This window comes from Ooceraea biroi, chromosome 12 (assembly GCF_003672135.1).
Source record: "Ooceraea biroi isolate clonal line C1 chromosome 12, Obir_v5.4, whole genome shotgun sequence".
Classification (NCBI taxonomy): domain Eukaryota; kingdom Metazoa; phylum Arthropoda; class Insecta; order Hymenoptera; family Formicidae; genus Ooceraea; species Ooceraea biroi.
The window spans coordinates 8,141,166-8,157,599 of record NC_039517.1 but is presented as its reverse complement, the minus strand read 5'-3'; the positions used below and the strand labels follow the sequence as shown (position 1 = coordinate 8,157,599).

The following is a 16,434-nucleotide window of genomic DNA, read 5'->3' as shown; positions in this document are numbered from 1 at the left end:
TTACATTCCAAATAGGAGATTATCGATATTAATCGATATTATCCGATAATCAAGATTAATCGATAATATTCCGAAAAATCGACGCTTTCAATCAAATTTCTGAATTTATGGGGTTTTACCCACGAGTCCTTTCCATACGCTCGACTGCGTCAATTTACCGAGTATGTTGCGTGAGGAAAGGACTAACAAACTAATAAAAGAAGTGCAATAGAATATAAACTTCTTTCCCGCGGTTTTGTCTGTGAGAGTCTAGTGACATTTTTATGACTAGCTGGTGTTGCCATCTATCCCGGACAAATTGATCGCTATAAATTACGTGAATTGCGATAACGTCCTTACAAAACTAATCCTTGTCCGATTGTTGATCCCCGAGGTGATTTTCTCCTTGATTCGTCTGTGCCACACAGGTATTTTGATACAGGCGTGCTCTCTTCGTAACCGGTAATGCATACGTTTTGTTTCATTATGTTACACATTCTCCGTTCGCAAAATCGCTTTCACCGCCGAGCATGTTAGCGAACCGTCGCGAACCGTTTTCGCGAAGAAATGCACGCGAGACAGCAAACGTAATAATAATTAATGCGAGAAAAGAGAAAAAGAGCGAGATACGTGCGAACTATTTTTCTCCGAAAACACAGAAACAGAACAACGTATTCGTAATACACTACAAACCTAAGCGTGTTACTTCTACACATAATTAAAGCATGCGATTTTTGCATAATTATTCGATTTACAAGTGTTGGAATATTACAGAACAAACGCGTTACTGTATTTTCAAATTACACAATTTAATTATAATAATTAGATAAAATGCATTTCGTAAGGCGCTTGGATTTGCAATGTACAGAAACAAGATTAATCTCGTCTCTGCTTCGGCAATCGGAGGCCACGTTCACCAATAACGGACCGCCGATTTTCTCTTTATCGGAGAAATTGAAATTGTCGGTTTCCTCGTACTGTTAGTGCTTCGTCACGATCGCAGCCTCCGCTCCTGCCGTTTCCGCTAAACGCGCGAAGGCGCCCGCATAAATAATTCATCCCTCATGTAAATCGAGTGCTCGCCGAACGGTGAACGTTACAGTTTGGGGGATCCATCGGACTGTATTATACAAGCGGAGCTAGCGAAATGGAAAGAACGCGGAACGATACCCTCTTGCCTCGCCTTGTTTTTTTTAAACAAGATTCAGCTGAAGATACATTTTGCGTAGATTATTATCCGAACTCTGTCGCCTAAGGAGACGCGTCGCTTACACGTCGCTTACGGAGAAGCGATTTACATGAGAAGAAGGCAGGCCGAATTGTGCAATGCCGATTACGCTCCTGCTTATAACGTCGTTCAATGAAGACACCGTGGATTTATGTTGAAAATAAAAGAAAAAAACAAAAAGAGAAAGACATGGAAAAGGAAGGAGGCAGGGACGTGTGACCCGCGACCTTTGGCGAAATTCGCCCACACGAATCTTGCCCACGCCGAGCGCAAGCGATGAAGCGTGCCCGCCGACTCTGATTTACAAGAACGCAATTTGCAGGAACGAATTTTACAAGAAAGGCCCGACCGATTTCACGCGCGTGTCATAATTCCGTCAAATAGCGGCGCGTGCGAGCAGAGCGAGCTTTGAGGGTGCTCTCACGCGAGACCACGTAAGAGCCCTCTCGTGCGTGTGAATTGCCGTGCTACTCGGAATTCCGCGATTTTGCTGCCGCATGAAAGTACCACGAGTCGTTGAGCAAGAGTATTCTGTAATTCAAACACTCAAGATTCGAGAGATAAAATAATTCTAGACGCAGGAGGCTAACTTTGAAGGATTGAGTCGGTTCTTCCGAAATGTAAAGCATTTCGAGTGAAATCTTTGACATGATTATTCTAAATTGTCATTAATATTAATGTCGTTTAATATCAGTAACGCAAATTTTATACTTTGATTAATATCGATAATCTCCTATTTGGAATATAGATTAATAATTATTCACATTTATAATCTGCTTCGTAATTATTTGGCAACAATTTTCATAAATTATTATACAGGGTGAGGCACCTAAAACAGGCCACCTGAATATCTCGGCTGTTATTGGTGATAGAAAAAAATGTGTCAGACCAAACTTGCATGGTTTCGAGGGACACATAATTTGTTCTAAATAATTTTTTATTAGGTGGACGCTAAAGATAATATGAAGGTCAACTTCGTTTTTTTAAATGGTATGATATGTTTTTTTACGTACCATCTAGTAGAGCGTTTGAAGATGCGCACATTGATCTACGGGTCAAAATCATTCAAGGTCACTGAAGGCTAAAATTTCTAAGGGCTAGAACTTTTTCATTTCTGAGTTTACGGTATTTTCAATAGCAGAGAACTCTAGGCAATATAATAAATAATGATATCATCAACTCAGAACTCCTCTGAGAAGAAAAAAATGTTAAACTCGAGAACTTTTTCATTTCTCAATTTACGGTATTTTCAATAGCAAAGAACTCTAGGCAATATAATAAATAATGATATCATCAACTCAGAACTCCTCTGAGAAGAAAAAATTTTAAACTCGAGAACTTTTTCATTTCTAAATTTACGGTATTTTCAATAGCAGAGAACTCTAGGCAATATAAAAAATAATGATAACAACAACTCAGAACTTCGCGGAAAAAGAAAAAATTTCTAACGGCTAGAACTTTTAATTTCTGAATTTACAGTATTTTTAATAGCAGAGAACTCTAGGCAATATAAAGTAAATTATTTTCCCTTGCAGTTGGCCTTCAGTGACCTTGAATGATTTTGACCCGTAGATCAATGTGCGCATCTTCAAACGCTCTACTAGATGGTACGTAAAAAAACATATACCATTTAAAAAAACGAAGTTGACCTTCATATTATCTTTACGCGTCCACCTAATAAAAATTTATTTAGAACAAATTATGTGTCCCTCGAAACCATGCAAGTTTGGTCTGACACATTTTTTTCTATCACCAATAACAGCCGAGATATTCAGGTGGCCTGTTTTAGGTGCCTCACCCTGTATAATATAATAATATATAATAATATTTATACTTACCGAGTTCCATTATCCAGAATATCGTAGCACTTTTATATACTCGTATTATTCAGAAGGGGAAGCGCATCCGCGCGCCTTGCAGTCTCCGGCAGCCGCGGCCGATTCGACGCGCGCACTCAGGTAGCGCGATCGCCGGCGGGCGCAGCGGATGCGAGCGAGCACGCGCTACGCGTTTCCGCTTTGCGTCTGGCCGGAAGTGACCTTTGTCTCATTAGAAAAAACCGGCACGCATCGGGACCCCGCCAACAGGCATTAGCAGTCGTCGTACCGGAGCCGCTTAAATGTTCATATATACCTACGTGCGTTGCCTTTACCGTTGTTGCGCGTCGCAGTTCATGTTGCCTAGCTCGATAACGACGATTATCAATTTACAGTATAATGTACGCGCCTCCGCGGGCCACGATCCAATCAGCGAGCAATTAAGCTTGTCCAGCACGTGACGATTGCGCTGAAAATTGCGCCTCGTCCCGCTGGATTATCTTGCATTCCGTTATCCGAAACCGTTACGCGAAACATAAATAATTTTTCTTTCATATTTTTATATTCGTTATACTTGTTCTACTTCATATACTTTTATGGTTTCACATATATCTTTGTAATTCAATATCTTTATACACATATATTATTTTGTGATTATTTTTATTTATTTGTGATACGTGTACGTACGCTCGAAACGAAAGTGCGCATTCTGGGATCACTGCCCGATTGCGTGATTTACATTCAATGCAAATGCGAGTAATTAAACGTATACTCCGATCGAGATACTGATCAAACGGGCGCGCTTAAATGGAGACCCGATAAGTCATTATCCGCGATCGCGAGATCTAAGAATAGAATTGCGAAGTGAGTAAATCTCTCAATGGAGATCTTACGTGTACCAGCGACAATCTGTGCGCGATTAGAATCTTCGTGCACTCGATCTGAGAGGAAATAATTCACGAGCAATGGAGACTTAACGATGTTGAAATTGGATCTGGTTACCGGTTGAATTTAGTACTACTCGAATTTTTTCACGCGCCTAGATTTCCAACATACATATTCCTTTAATCTAGCGCAAACTTGAAATCATTGCAGATGTTCGAAAAACTACTATATCTTGAAAATTCACGTAAGAACATGAAAAGAACAGACTTCTCGCAGCTGGCAGAAGGATACGTGTTAACGCCGAGAGCCGAAGAGGACGCGGAAAATTGCCTCTTCGATCGCTCGCTACGTTTCCGGGGAGAAACGTCGCAATAGAAAAAAAGGAAAGAAAAAAGAAGAAGTCCATCGATGATGACGGTGGATGCTGATGGCGCGACTGCACGCGAGACGATTTCACGATGCATCCTCGTGTCGTGAGGATGCATTCGCTGATCGAACGGCCTCGGAAGCGCATTCTGCGATTGTCCATTATCGTTGCCGACGATCGACGTTCCAGGAGGAAAAAAACAAGAATATCCTCGTCGGATTCGCGAACAGCCTCTTGTCTTGCCGTGACACGTGTTAGTCATCGTTGGCGCGTTGTGTCATCTCTCTGGGCTTGTCCAGAATGCCATTATTCCGAACGCAGTGGCGCGACGAAGAGAGATTTTCTGCAGCCGATCGTAACAATAACAATAATTGCGAACCAGGAAACAATAATGCCGCTGCTCGGTAACGATTGTTGCGGAGGGAACAATGATGGCGATGATGATGAAGAAGGGCGGGACCGGGACCAAGAAATGAAGCCGTAAGATCGCGCAGTGGCGGCTTTCGATGGATTGCCAGGAGGCACTTGTGGTGATTTCGAGACTTCGCGCATTACGAAGAGAATAAATACAGGTAATAATAAGAAAGAAACTGCATTCGATAGTTAGCTCTTACAAGCTTCGCGATACATTATAGGAATCGAGATTATGGATAGCCATTTAACGATTGTGTATAGTGCAATTAATTGAGAGTGAAAAATAAAAAATAGATGTATTTAAATTGTGTTAAATAAATTCTAAAGCTATCTTCGTTAAATTAGAGTTAAGTACATAGTAAATTAGAATTAAAGTAGAAATAACTGGTATTATCGATATATCTTTATATCGATATATCGATAATCATTCGATTAAAATATGAGTGAGTGTCAAGCAAGTGCTTACTATTCAACAACAATAATGTTTATTATTAGGTGAGTCAGAGTCGTTAAAGATCTTATTGTTCAAGACATTGTTCAAGGCAATCTCTGGTATATCAACAATATTAAGAAATGTTTTCGTTGAAGCGAATAGAATAATTTGCAGAGATTGAAAGCTCAAAAGCTCTTCTGGTAAACCCGCTACTGGGACCTCCTTGACTTACCACGAAGCTCATTAACGTGTTCGGAAGCGTAGGAAGGTGTTAGACTCTTCGTACTAGATCACTAATGGTTTTTAGAGGAAGCAATGACAATTACTAGCGCGGACGAAAATTACAGTCCAATAAAAAAAATAAAATCGCGGGTCATCGTCCTCGATACTGTGACCGCCATCGATAATTATTGAACCGATCAGTCGTAAAAACACTCGACAATTTAATTAGACAGTTATACATAAACTGTGCTAATTAATCGTATTAATTCCTTTTTCTAATTATTTCGAGCGGAGTAATTTGATTAGTCAGCTGCGCATAATAGACGTTTGTGTGTGTGTGTTTTGCCTTTTACGATAGAGAATTAATATATTTCAGACGTCTAGCGGAAATTCTTCTACTGTTAATTACATGATAATACTCGATAGGTAATATTTAAGGGATTCGACAAACCAAGTTCTTTTGATAATTAAAGTCCCGACGCTTTATTTTAATTAGATTATCATATCCGGAACAGATCGTTGCTGGCTAATAGGTCGAATTAATCCGCGTGTTCTCTCACGATAATTCCGGTTTCGCGATCCGTTATCGCGAAAGAAAACGAGCAATTAACTGCCATGCAGAACACGGATTACGTTATACGTCGCAACTATTTCCTTATTGATTATCGGCGATTTATCTAGACACCCAACTCTCCATCAAAGCTGCCATTTGTCACGAGCGACACGACGTCGACACTTCGTTTACTCAGTGTCAAAACTGAAAGGATTGCACAGCATTGACGTTGCGAAACGTACGGGCATAGATCGCCTAATCGCCCCGTAACGCATTTTTGTCCAAAATAGGCGGTCATGGGGACTCATCATCGATGCTTGCAACAGTCTCCTCTTATCTCGCAAGGGCGAGTCAGGAAGATTTCTCTCTCGTTCTCCATTGCTCATTCTGTCTCTTCCTTATCACTATTTACGCTTCCAATTAAATTTCTTTTCCATTTCAACTCAGTTTAATTTTACTCTATTTAGTTTAATTTTAGTTTATTTATTTTAATTTATTTTTACGACAAATCGACAAATCGTTCGTGGCTCTTTATAGCATTTTTTATTGCCCTGCATTTATGTTTTAGGTGGAATAATAAGTCTACGTGTAAATCTCGACTCTGCTCTTCTCTCTCTCTTTCTCTATCTTCTTCCCGCCAACGTCGACCCACGTATACCGGGTGTCGCGTGGGTGTGGACCGCAATGTACACGCACGGTGGGGGAGCCGTGTGTTAAGGACACCCCACCGCCACGCCGGAACGGAATGGAAAGGAAAAGAGCCCGTAGTGCTACAGCTGCCTGGCTGGCTGCTCGCCTGCCGTAGACGCGATTATGTTTCGTGTCTGGCGAACCCATTCAGTGCTTCTCACGGCACGGGGGCACATGGTGCAGCCGCGGCCGCAAACGCGTCTCCGCGAGTGGTACACGCGCGCGAGCGGAACGACGAGCAGCTCCGGAAGATAAGGCCGAGGAAGGATGCAGTGAGCGGACGGAGGCGGACAAGTGCGGATCTATCGGTCGCGTTTCAAAGTTTTTCTGAAAGTATTTCATATTTGCGAACGGAATTTAGACGCTAGAGAAATATAAAGATCGTGAGGAAGAAATAAAAAAGATATAGCTGAAGAAAGGAGTGCAAGAGAGGAACAATAAAAAGGGAGTTAAAGAAGGATGAATAATGAAAAGAAGAGTTTGTGAAATAGGCTTTTGAAATCATTTTCGAACTTAGCGAGGAGGGGGACAGTGCGTTTAAAAAGAACTTCGGAGTGAAGGCAGGAATGCCGAAATGCTCGCGCGCTTTCTGACGGACGTCTGATCACATCCGGTCATAACTCCGCTGCGCTGTGAGAAGTTCGGTTCCGTGCCAGTTATGACGACGCGAGATGCCGTGAACGTTCCCGTCGATGCAGTTCCGCGAGTTCCGAATGCCGATTCACCGATTCGCGCTCTCCTTTCCGGAAGCGGATCTCCTTAACTAGCGCTATCATTGGCCGAATGAACAATAGACAGACATCCAATGCGCAGATAAGAAAGAAGAGAAAGGACACGCGATCTGACAGTAGGAGCGGAGTGATCTACGATCTCCGGAGACTGGAAGCTAGAAGATCGACGACCCGAGATTCTTGGATCACGTCAGACGTCATGAAGGTAATCAGAATGAATTAATTTCATTTCATTATTAATTTTGAAGGAATTTCAGTATTGATTCATTGAGATGTAAGAATCAAGTCGCGATTCCTAATGCGCGAGCGATTTTCATATCAGATGGTACTGCTCGCGTGAGGATTGTTTATTATAAAAGCATTCGTGATACGATCCGCGTTGAAGAAGAGTGAGAGAACTCGCGCGAGCTATCGACGCATCCGAGTGCATCGCGGAGTGCATCTACTTTCGCGCCGCGTTCCGATCTCGCCTGGCGAGCCCCGGTAGTGGCTAATGAATGAAACCGGATAACGAAACAAATAAAATTCGTACGTAACAGCCGCGCGCGTTCCGGAGAAAGTGCGGCGATTACAGGTGTAACCGCTTGACATTCCAATCCGCGATCGGGAAGATCAGGTCGGAAGATGAGATCCTCGATCTCGGAGATGTCGTGGAATTTTTGAGCAAGCAATCGAGTTGCATCCGACGTTCTCCACTTTAATTTAATTGCGCTTAATCGTCGTTGAGCGATCGACAGGATGATGCAGCTGCTCCGTTACGCGCGACAAGTATTACTTACTATTCCGTATTATTAAGGGCAGGACTATCGTTACACAGGCGAGGTAAAAGCAGCGTGGACTTGTAAATAAGCCGTTCTTACTCACGGAAGTGAGTAGAAGTCGGTGGAGCTAGTGGTTTTCCGTGGAGCGTGGAGCAGCGGTGGCGGCGCGAAAAGTACGTTACGCGGCCTAGATGCGATCAGAAATTTTAATTGAGCCGTTACGATCGTTCACGTCGACGACGCGGAAAGTAACGTAACTACATAATGTAACGTGCAACGGGATTCCGCGGGATTTTAACGATGATCACGATGATCACGCGGATTACGCGGTGCGCAACGCGTCCTCCTCCTCCTCGAGACACATTTTCCCGCGACATCCTTCATCCGGCAGGCGATCAGTCGCGTCGATCTAATCACAGGATGTTTCGCGCACGAAGACGAATCAATGTATGGCAGATAAATAATTGGATAATTGACGATAAATCCAGGCGAATCGGCGGCGGACGACGATGAATGCCTCGCACGAGTCTGTTTCAATTAACGAGCACCGTAGCTGTCTCGAATTCGATTACGTCACTCGCGTGCATCGGGTCCCGGATTGAATAAACAGTCCGACAGCCGCCGACAACGGGATGCAAGAGACGACAGATCGTGTTTGACTCGTTACGTCATTTGCCGACGAGGAGAAGCTGCTAGAACGTCTTCTCGCGGTCTTCCGGGACGGATGGCCGCCGCAAAAGCTGCATAATCGACGACGAAGAGGAGGAACCGCCGTCCGGTTCTCATCCACTTACGCGGAATTGGATCATGCTCCTCATGCTTGCTCCGGAATAGCTATGATTCGCGCAGGAAGTCGATCCGCTAAGTTTCACACGGAGATTGACGGTAGATGCGATTCGCGTTATGCGTCGCCGGCGTAATCAAGACGCGACGCGACGTCCGAGCGAGAGAACGGGGCTCCCCGCGTCGAATCGTTAGAATCGCGGTTAAATATAGCCATCTCGAGAGTTACGCGAGATGGTCGGAGCGAGAAAAAGTCCGCCGTCTTCCTCGCGAAGGAGTAGAATAAACTCGCGCCGCGGACTTCTGTAAACTGAATCCCGTAAACTGAAAAATATCCTTATCGATATCATTAATACCGAATAAAGAAATCTTTCTCGGAGTGATGTTGGAAAACAAGTTTTTTTCTGTTGTTTGCTGCTCGTTAACTTGGTGGCCAGAAAATTTTATTGATTCATTGTTCTTGGTTCTTCGCGCTTCTTTCACCTCTTCTTGATCTTCTAGATCTTCTTGTCAATTCAGTAATGGAACCTGGTACAGAGAAGCGGAATCGGGTCAGCGTCTCGCGTTGATGCAACGCGAATCTTATTTGAATATTATCAATGCTGAAGTGTTCTCTCTGTCTCTCTCTCTTTCTCTCCGTGTGTTCCAACTTATTCGCAGATTGATCCAATTAGATCTGTTGGCGGGCGATGCCATCGGCCTACTCGATTAACAAAGCCATCGAGAACCGGAGAGAATGGGAGCAACGCGCCGCTACGCGTGTGTGGAAAGCCGTAAAATCATTCTCGCCCATAATGGTGATGTTCTGATGGAAAATGCATGAATTTTCTTGTTGCAGGTCTGACCGGGGGGGAGAGAGACGGAGATAGGCTTCGGCCGCGAGCGTGCAGGAGTTTCCCGTTATTGGATCCTCGGCGAGGCGTGGAAAAAGAGGCGTCTCCGCTGTTGGACGTGGAATTTTGCGGATCTCACGGTTCCCCGTGGATCTTTCACCGAGAATCGCCCGAAAAATAAACCAGGTAAATTCAAATAGTTATTCCCGCATTGCTCGTGCGCTCTTTGCGTCACTCTTTCCCGCCGTATATATTTCTCGCGCGTGAACGCGCGCTGCCGGAAGCGTAAAAAGCGCACGACGCGTGATGAATGATTTCGAATTTCGCTCGGTCGTGGCATACGGGAAATGACGTCTATTCCGTTAAACGCGTGCGAAGCTCGCGCGGTCTCGTCTAAACCCGCGACCCGCGGATTTAGGCGTGGGATTTGGGCGCATCGCAGGCCCACGGCGATCACGATCGCACGGTCGAAGCGATCGCGATCAGCTGGTAGATAAACACCAATTAGAGTCGGACGCGCAATCAAATTTCGTATCACATTCCTCACTCACTGATTACTTTCTTTTCTTTTGATTTCACGAAGAAAATAATTATTTCGCTTACACGTAACGTTTACGTGCGAGTGAAAACTGAATGGTAATTGATAATTAACTTTCACTAAAATTTTGAAATAATTTTTCAGACCTTTTTTCGTGTTCATTGTGCGCGCACGTAGAGAGAGAGAGAGAGAGAGAGAGAGAAAAAATATTATTATCATCTTTAATAACATTACATAAGATTGTTGAGTAAGATATAAAGTGCGGCATTGATCACAGGCTTCGTGAAAGCGAAGGATGAGCGATGTAATCTTCTTTTCCGAGGATATTTTATTTTCTTACCAGCTTGTAGCATCCTTTTATTGCACGATCGCAACAAAGTACATATCGGAGAACACATTAAAATTCTGTGGCGGTCGTATCACCGGTTAAACCGGCAATTAGCTACTCGTGAAATAAATTCAATTTGAACAAGCAACAGGCGATAGGAAACCATGATGTCGCCATAAACTAATAACGAGTTCAAAGGTGTAATCAGCGGTACCAGCAGTGGCAAGTATTTAATCGAGATTACAAGACGAATTACCGCTAACTACGCTAATTCGTTACCGAGGGACGTCCCAGGAGCTCGGCGCTGTTGTTTCCTTCGTTAATTCACGGCTTATCTTATAATGGAATCTACTAAAGCTAGCGGAATTGCGGCGCTCACTGACTAATAATTCGCTGGCACAAATTCGGAGCACGCGGGTGAAACGCAAGCACTCCATTATCGCACGCAAATACTGTGTCAAAACAAGCACGAAAGAGAGAATTGTAGCTAATTCTTTGTTAAACAGACTCAATTCAATCCAGTTTAGATTCTTTGAGATATTTTTGTCTCGTATTAAAATATCCTTCTTTAATTATTTTATTCAAATCGTTTTTAGTTTTATTCTCACTTGCGTGTACAGTTAATTATAATGCTATTTTTACTTAACTATTAACATTTGAAAAGAATCGTGCAAGTGGCAGACTGGCTTCACCTGCGCTCGCAAAGAATAAAACATTACGTCACGGCGCTTATATCATCGTCTGCGACGGAGCGCGCATAGCGATGGCCGCTGGCCGATGGCCGATGATGATCGATCGATCGATCCCGTCCCTCGATCGCAGGTGGCATCACATATGCACGCACTGGCTGGCGTGCGTGCCTGCGTGCGCTCGTTTCAGCGTACCTTGATCACCAGCTCGCGCTGGCCATTTATGGCATCTCGCGCCGAGACGCGCGGCTGTCAAAGCGTACTTACGCGCGACCGGCCGATTCGCCGCGCGATTAGAATGCAGCCCGCAATCGCGCGATCGCGCGGACGTACCGGGGCGTTTGACGCGGACGATCGCGCGCCTGTTACATCGCGCGAGCGTGACACCCACCTACCGCAAACGCGATACGCAAACGTACGCGCCGATGCGTGTTGCAAGACATGAGGGACTGCCTGGGTCGCTGCCCACATGCGTCCTGATGACACCCACATAAAACGCAGCTACCGACTACTCTCGATGGCCCCCGCTGCTCGATGGTGATCCGCTCGCGCGTTCGATTATGGACTCGGCGTGCGGCCGCTGCGTTTCCTGATAATGGTACCGCGTCGTCGCGCTCGAGCGGAGCGATTTTCAGCGTGGTCGGTGATATTTAAACCTCGCCGACGACGACCTTGCGCACCGGCGTCGACGATCGCAGCTGAGGGACGACCGTGCACGACCGCGACGGGTTTGCAAAAGTCGCTCCCCGGGTTCGCCGTATAAGTGTATCTCGACGTGGTGCGAGCGCCTGTTTGTGACTGCAGAGTGAATTAACGAGCGAGATTCAGAAATCGCACGCCGAACGCGTCCTTGTGAATCGCATTAATTTCTCGACTCCGCGTGGAAGCGCGCGAATAACGCAAGAGTCAACATCATCTCGTCAATGTTTCTAGTTTTACCTGAAAGCTGATCTTTTCTTTCTGCTTGAAGCACTACGGATTACGTGAACGGTGTTCGGTGAGGCGTGCACTTTGTTGCAACGGCGTCGGAGTCTTGCCGCTGCAATTTGCATAGATTAACGTTGAACGTGTAGGTCATTAGCAAAACGTAATGTCGTGTTGGAGAGTTTAAATTATTGCATATTGATAGGTGAACAACGCTATCATTCAGCGAGCGGCGAGTCGTTCCGGATAACAGTCCGCCTTTACGGCTCCATTTGGTCCTTCCTGTTACCTACGCGATAGCTAATAAAGCAGTCGATGGAAGCCTGGTCCCGGCTCCTTCGAGAGCTACGATCGTAATTTAATCGGGTATTGCACTTTGTTCACACAATAACGGTCTTGAGCAATGCCTTCAAAGATACACGGGCTAGTTACCGAACGTAAATTATCTCTCTAAAGTGACTGGTTCAAGTAACACCGATTACTTAAATAGGATATGGATATGGGTAATTAAACTTGCTCGAGATAAAGACTCATCCAAGTTTATTTCTAGGACAAAATTATAGTTATACATTATTCAGAGATTATTGTATTTAAACATTAGACACTTTCAAACTAAACTAGATAGACTCTGACAATGTTAATGAGTTGTTTCCATATTTATTTGATGACATATTTCAATTTTATTATAATAATTCTCGAATTTTCAGGTGAATGACAGTCATGACGCATTTTGCATGATTCATCGTTATATCTGGTGTCAGAGGCGACCTTTCAAGGTAAATCCACAAGCCAAAGAAGCCGAAGAAAAATGGTGTACCGCGGCAGTCTGCAGACGGACGATCCCAGGGATGCGCCGAAATTGGTGCGGATTTCACCGCTGCGCAGCAGCAGGCCTGTGAATCCTGTGCCACGAGTTAGCACAACCGTTAAAGGTCCAATCTATCACAATTCGTATGCCACGCCGATCGACGTGAACCGGGCGCGGCTGATCGAGGAAAGACGATTGGGACGCGAGCGAGACATCGAGTCGGTCGAGAAGGCGATCATGAGGAATACCGGCATAAAGATCGGCGCGCCCAAGCTACGCAATATCAGCCAGATCCGCGAGACTATCTTCGTGGACCAGCCGTTGACGACGATCGACAGGATTGGCAGGGCAGATCCGCGAATGCGACCTCGCAGTGCAGCCATTGGCCTGGAGAACGGCAATGCCAGGATACCGAGGAATCACAGTTCCCTGCTGGCGGACCTGAAGGACCTCGAGAGGCTGAGGAATACCCCGCCGACGCAGAGGAATTACCGGGCTTCTTCGCAGAACACTGAAAGGCCGGATTCGAAATTAGCGATCTCGAACAAGAAAAACGACGCGCCGACGTCGGCCAAGATCCGCTCGGACATCTTCAAGATCCAGCAGATGTTTCAGTCGGCCGATTCTGCGCCCAGGACAGTGACCAGAAACGGCAACGACCGGAAGATCAGGAGCGACTCGGAGAAAGAGGAGAAGAAACCTGGAACGGAGATCAACCGGACACGTTTGTTAGCGCAGAAGCTCCTCGAGGCGTCCAGGAACAATCGGGAGTTCCTGAGGGATCGGTGCAACAACCCGAAGAACGCATCCAACAAAGTGTTTAATAAGGACGAGAAAGCGTCCAGTAAGATTCTTCAGCAGAATCACAGGATTCCGGAGGAAACGTGGACCAAGGAGAAACAAGAGGAGCCGAGCTTGGAGGAACATCCCCGTCCTCCCGCTCGCAGGAGGAGGGACTCGAGGCATCAAGGGTGGAAGGGCGCGGACGAGCGTATGTCCAGGTCGGAGGATCGCGGGATGAGCCGTCCTCCCGATCGCGGGGAGGACTCGAACGGAGGCGCGAGCACGGACGAGAATTCCAAGGCGAGTTCTAATCTGGAAAGACCGGATATTCTGGACGGGCTGCTGAAGGAGTCTGACCGGCAGCTGGCGAACCTGAGGAGCGACCTCGGCGAGCGGGGACGCTCGCGCAGACACTGGCGAGGATTCGTGCAATCCATGAGGCTGCACGACGTGGAGCTCCATTCTGACGGCGAGGACCAGCGGAAGGGTGAGCCCGCGAGACATTCTTTTACGCGTGTGACACGTCCCAAGCGGAGTCGCACGTTTGATTCATTTCATCGCAATTATTCATCGGGGATCATCAAGGTGATCCCCGGAAGCGCGAGATTTTCGCAGCGTCTCGTTATTAATTTATGGAAAAATTTAATATATAAGGTTCACAAAATTTGACTAGTTACACGAGAAGTCGCAAACGTCTACGGACGAAGGAGATGAAATATTCTCACAGAACTGTATTTACTTCAAGTATGCTCGATGATCATGTACAAGTGAAGGATTGCTTGGCACGTTTCTGCTGGCATTAATTATAACGCACATCGTGCATAATATATATTCATGTAAAATAGCTGGCATTAAAGAGGATGTTGCAAGACCAGCTAATTGGTGAACCAGCATCTTGATCATCTCGACCACGTTTATCTCGCGCTCGCGAGCGCGTCAGCTGGAGTTCCCGATCCTCTTTATCGCTTTAATGCCCGCGGGTCCGTTGAATGCTCGACAGTCGTTCGAGGGGCGCGTTTTACAAGCAGATTTGATTAGCGACGTTTGTCGAGGTGTTTGAAATTACGGTACAACTGGCGTGGCCATTAATCCCTCGCGGGCCGAGGCGCGCCCCTATTTTTAGACGCTCCCTTACGCACGCTCGCTCACTCGTGTCACTATCGCAGGTCAGGGTAGTGTGTCCCCAATATAGAGTGCGTGCACGTCCCCCTGCAACATATGTCTCCACATATGGATTTAGCCGGAGAGACAGAGACGCGCAGAGAGACGCTCTCCACCGGCTCCACGGCGAAAGCTTCGGAGCTGACGACCATCCCAGGATTTTGGAGCGCCCGTTTGTGTATACGGTACCAGAAGAGCGGGCACTTATGCAAATGGTGACATAAGAGCGAACCCACATTGCTCTTCGAGTGCGAAATTTATGGGCCGGCGTGCCGTTTCTCCCTCGCCGCGTTTATATTATTATTCTCGCTCGTTTATAATTCCTTCTTCTTATTTTAAATGATTCGGGAGAATAGCAATTAATTGAATGTAACAGGAATGTTATATATTACATAATTTGCAGCAAGAGAAACGATTAGACAAGTCTGATTGAAATAACTGGAAATCGCCTCGAGTGCGTATCGCTCCGAGTCGGATAACAAGCTAACAAGCGTGTCGCTTTTCACTTGCATATTATTTAATTAGTACGAATTGCAGCTGGAATACCGAAAGTGTCGATGTGTTCTCACGGTTAACACCTCCAGGAAGGAGGTCTTCTGGTTCCCCGGTGTGCGAAGTTCAGCGCTAGCACGGCGGCAACGCCGTCACCTTTACCAGAACAGGAAGGTGCTCGATGGCAGGCGTATCTGGCACCGCTCTTTTATCCCGGCTAAGCATTCTTATCTGCGACTTATCATCTTACATGTGGACTCACTATATCTCAGCTTGCGTACGTGCCCGCCCGATGACTCAGGAATGTTGATACCCGCGCTGAAACTCTCGGATAAAATAGCCGAGCGAGTGCATTTACACGCGCAATACAACGGAGCTAATTATAGAACTCGAGAGATATCGGATCGTCAAAAGACCGGCGTTCTTTATTAATTTGGAGTCTGCAAGGACGCCAGGGACGTGTCTCCCCCGATGAGACGCCGATGAGAGTGAAATCGATTTTTGTGGGGGGAGCAATCAGCGTCGTCGTTACGGCCGGGCTTTACGATTTTCAGCGTCGCATTAAACTGAGGTAATCAAAATCGCGTAAAGTAAGATATTCGACAAATGTACATTTGAGCCGAGCATTTTTCCCGTCCCCGGAACGTTGCTGGGAATTTCGCCTCGTGTTCCTTCGCGGGATAGATATCGTCACATTACGCCGACTATACGTAATCTTCATGCAATCCGAGGATGACGGAGGCTGTCTCTCTCCCGCTGCCTCCTTCTCTTTCCCGAGGAAAGGCTCGTAAAGCAACCGGCGCGTTTCGCCTCGGGAAAAATTCCTGAATCAAAGGATCTCGGGTCGCCGGTGGCCGCGAAGGGGTTAATCCTTTCGCGTCGCGGTGAAATACCGCGTTTACGCTTGAACTATGCACCCACGACCGCCGCCACGCTCGAATACTCGGGCTTGTCCGCCGTATAACGCCACATTCTCACCCTCCGAAAGCCGAGGGAGAGCCAGCAGGGCCACAGG

At 46.1% G+C, this 16,434-nt stretch overlaps 1 protein-coding gene across 1 annotated transcript in view; it reads left to right on the top strand.

The window, feature by feature from the left end:
- The first annotated feature begins 6,466 nt into the window (after positions 1–6,466).
- Positions 6,467–16,434, top strand: part of LOC105284256 — a 28,810-nt gene continuing 18,842 nt past the window's right edge. Inside the window, exons 1-3 of the mRNA XM_011347621.2 lie at positions 6,467–7,524; positions 9,702–9,882; positions 12,883–14,253. Coding sequence (XP_011345923.2) covers positions 12,984–14,253 — 1,270 coding nt within the window. The 5' untranslated portion in view covers positions 6,467–7,524; positions 9,702–9,882; positions 12,883–12,983. The remainder of the gene's footprint in view (positions 7,525–9,701; positions 9,883–12,882; positions 14,254–16,434) is intronic.